At 38.4% G+C, this 2,104-nt stretch overlaps 1 protein-coding gene across 1 annotated transcript in view; it reads right to left on the bottom strand.

The window, feature by feature from the left end:
* The window catches only part of LOC106942486 (oocyte zinc finger protein XlCOF19-like), a gene marked incomplete at its 5' end in the record, with an annotated part of 4,138 nt that extends 2,883 nt beyond the window's left edge, over positions 1-1,255 (bottom strand). Inside the window, 2 exons of the mRNA XM_015025767.1 lie at positions 225-279; positions 616-1,255. Coding sequence (XP_014881253.1) covers positions 225-279; positions 616-1,255 — 695 coding nt within the window. The remainder of the gene's footprint in view (positions 1-224; positions 280-615) is intronic.
* Between the last annotated feature and the right edge of the window lie 849 nt (positions 1,256-2,104).

The raw sequence follows: 2,104 nt of genomic DNA, 5'->3' as shown, positions 1-2,104 counted from the left end.
AGTTCCCACATGAAAACGGCTTTTCACCAGTGTGAATCCTCATGTGACTAATTAAATACGATTTGCGACTAAAACTTTTTCCACAGTTCCCACATGAAAACGGCTTTTCACCAGTGTGAATCCTCATGTGACTAATTAAATACGATTTGCGACTAAAACTTTTTCCACAACTCCCACATGAAAACGGCTTTTCACCAGTGTGAATCATCATGTGCCGAGTTAACTCCTTTTTTCCCCTAAAACTTTTTCCACAACTCCCACATGAAAATGGCTTTTCACCAGTGTGAATCATAGTATGCCAAGTTAAATCCCGTTTTCCCCTAAAACTTTTTCCACAGGTCCCACATGAAAACGGCTTTTCACCAGTGTGAATCATCATGTGCCGAGTTAAAAGCCTTTTTTGACAAAAACTTTTTCCACAGCTCCCACATGAAAACGGCTTTTCACCAGTGTGAATCATCATGTGCAGAGTTAAATCCGGTTTTTGACTAAAACTTTTTCCACAGCTCCCACATGAAAACGGCTTTTCACCAGTGTGAATCATCATGTGCCGAGTTAACTCCTGTTTTTGAGTAAAACTTTTTCCACAGCTCCCACATGAAAACAGCTTTTCACCAGTGTGAATCATCATGTGCCGAGTTAAATCCCGTTTTTGACGAAAACTTTTTCCACAGTTCCCACATGAAAACGGCTTTTCACCAGTGTGAATCCTCATGTGACTAATTAAATATGATTTGTTACTAAAACTTTTTCCACAGTTCCCACATGAAAACGGTTTTTCCCCAGTGTGAATCCTCATGTGAGCATCAAAAACAGATTTGAAAGGGAAACGTTTTTCACAGATGACACATGAGAAAATCTTGCATCTTTCCTGATTTTGGTTCTCAATTTCAGCAGCTTCCTGGAAGATGACTTGGTTCCTGTTTGGTTCTGATTCAGTGTGGGATGTTTGCTCATCAACAGGATCCACCATGCAGGTATCAGTCTCCTGTTTTAACTCAATCTGTTCTTCATCCTGACTGCAGTAAACTTCTTTCTCTTCCACTTTTATCTGCCGATGTTCTAGATCCTCTTGCTCTTCTTTTATCTGCTGATCTTCTGGTTCTTCCTGTTCTTGTTTCACCTGCAGAGGTTCTAACTCCTCCTGGTCCAAAGTGGATCTCCTCTCCTGGTTCCTTTGTTCCTCCTTAACGTTATGTAGCAGGTAATCTGGATAAGAAAACAGAAAAAAGGAAGAATTGTTGACTCTTTTGAATCACCAGATAGAGTAGTGGTGCACCGACTGCAGTATTCTGGCTGATTGCTGATTACAGATTTTTAAAAAGTCTCACCTGCCGATTCCTATTTTGACTGATGCCATTCTTTCTGTCTGAAATGTCACTAAATATAGCAGAAAAGTCGCTCAGTTGACAAATGTGAGGTGACTATTGTTAACAGCGAACGTGCAGACATGACCTGGTGGGCCGGTCTATCAGTCAATCCTCTCACAGGAGAGCAGAAGAGTAAGTGGTTGATTTTTAGGCTTTTGCTGAAGCAGATAAGATCAGTGGATAAAACTGGTTTCACATTTAAGTATCTGCTGATTACTGATCTCCCAAACTTAAGGAAATCGGGGCCAGTTAATCGGCTAATTGATAAATTGGTGCACTTCTGAAAAAGAAACCTGAAGATTTAAGAGTGCAAATCAACAGTTCAGTCAAGATAATCAGCTGATATTTGGAGAATTCTCAAATAACCAGATTTTTACAAGTTATTTTGTCCTCATTTTTATTACCATGAAACTATTTATTGTAGGCATTAATGTTAACAGTACATATTATATATTTTTAAATGATTATATATGTTATTTTATGCTGCTTATATCACTAACCCTATGCTGCATTGTCTCTACAGTAGCTTGTATTCATAACACTTGAACTTTTCCATATTTTGTCACATAACAACCACATACATAAATCATTTCAGTAAAGTTTTATGGTTAAGACCAACATAAAGCAATTGTGAAGTAAAACTGACCATGTGAACTTTGAGACATTCCAACACATGAATGTTTTGTTTTAAACCATCGCATTGTAGCCCTGGCTTTATGTTTAGAGTGGTTTTC

The sequence above is a fragment of the Poecilia latipinna genome, unplaced genomic scaffold (assembly GCF_001443285.1).
Source record: "Poecilia latipinna isolate Pla-1442-1.1 unplaced genomic scaffold, P_latipinna-1.0 Scaffold4315, whole genome shotgun sequence".
Classification (NCBI taxonomy): Eukaryota; Metazoa; Chordata; class Actinopteri; order Cyprinodontiformes; family Poeciliidae; genus Poecilia; species Poecilia latipinna.
This window is presented reverse-complemented; position numbering and strand designations above follow the sequence as displayed.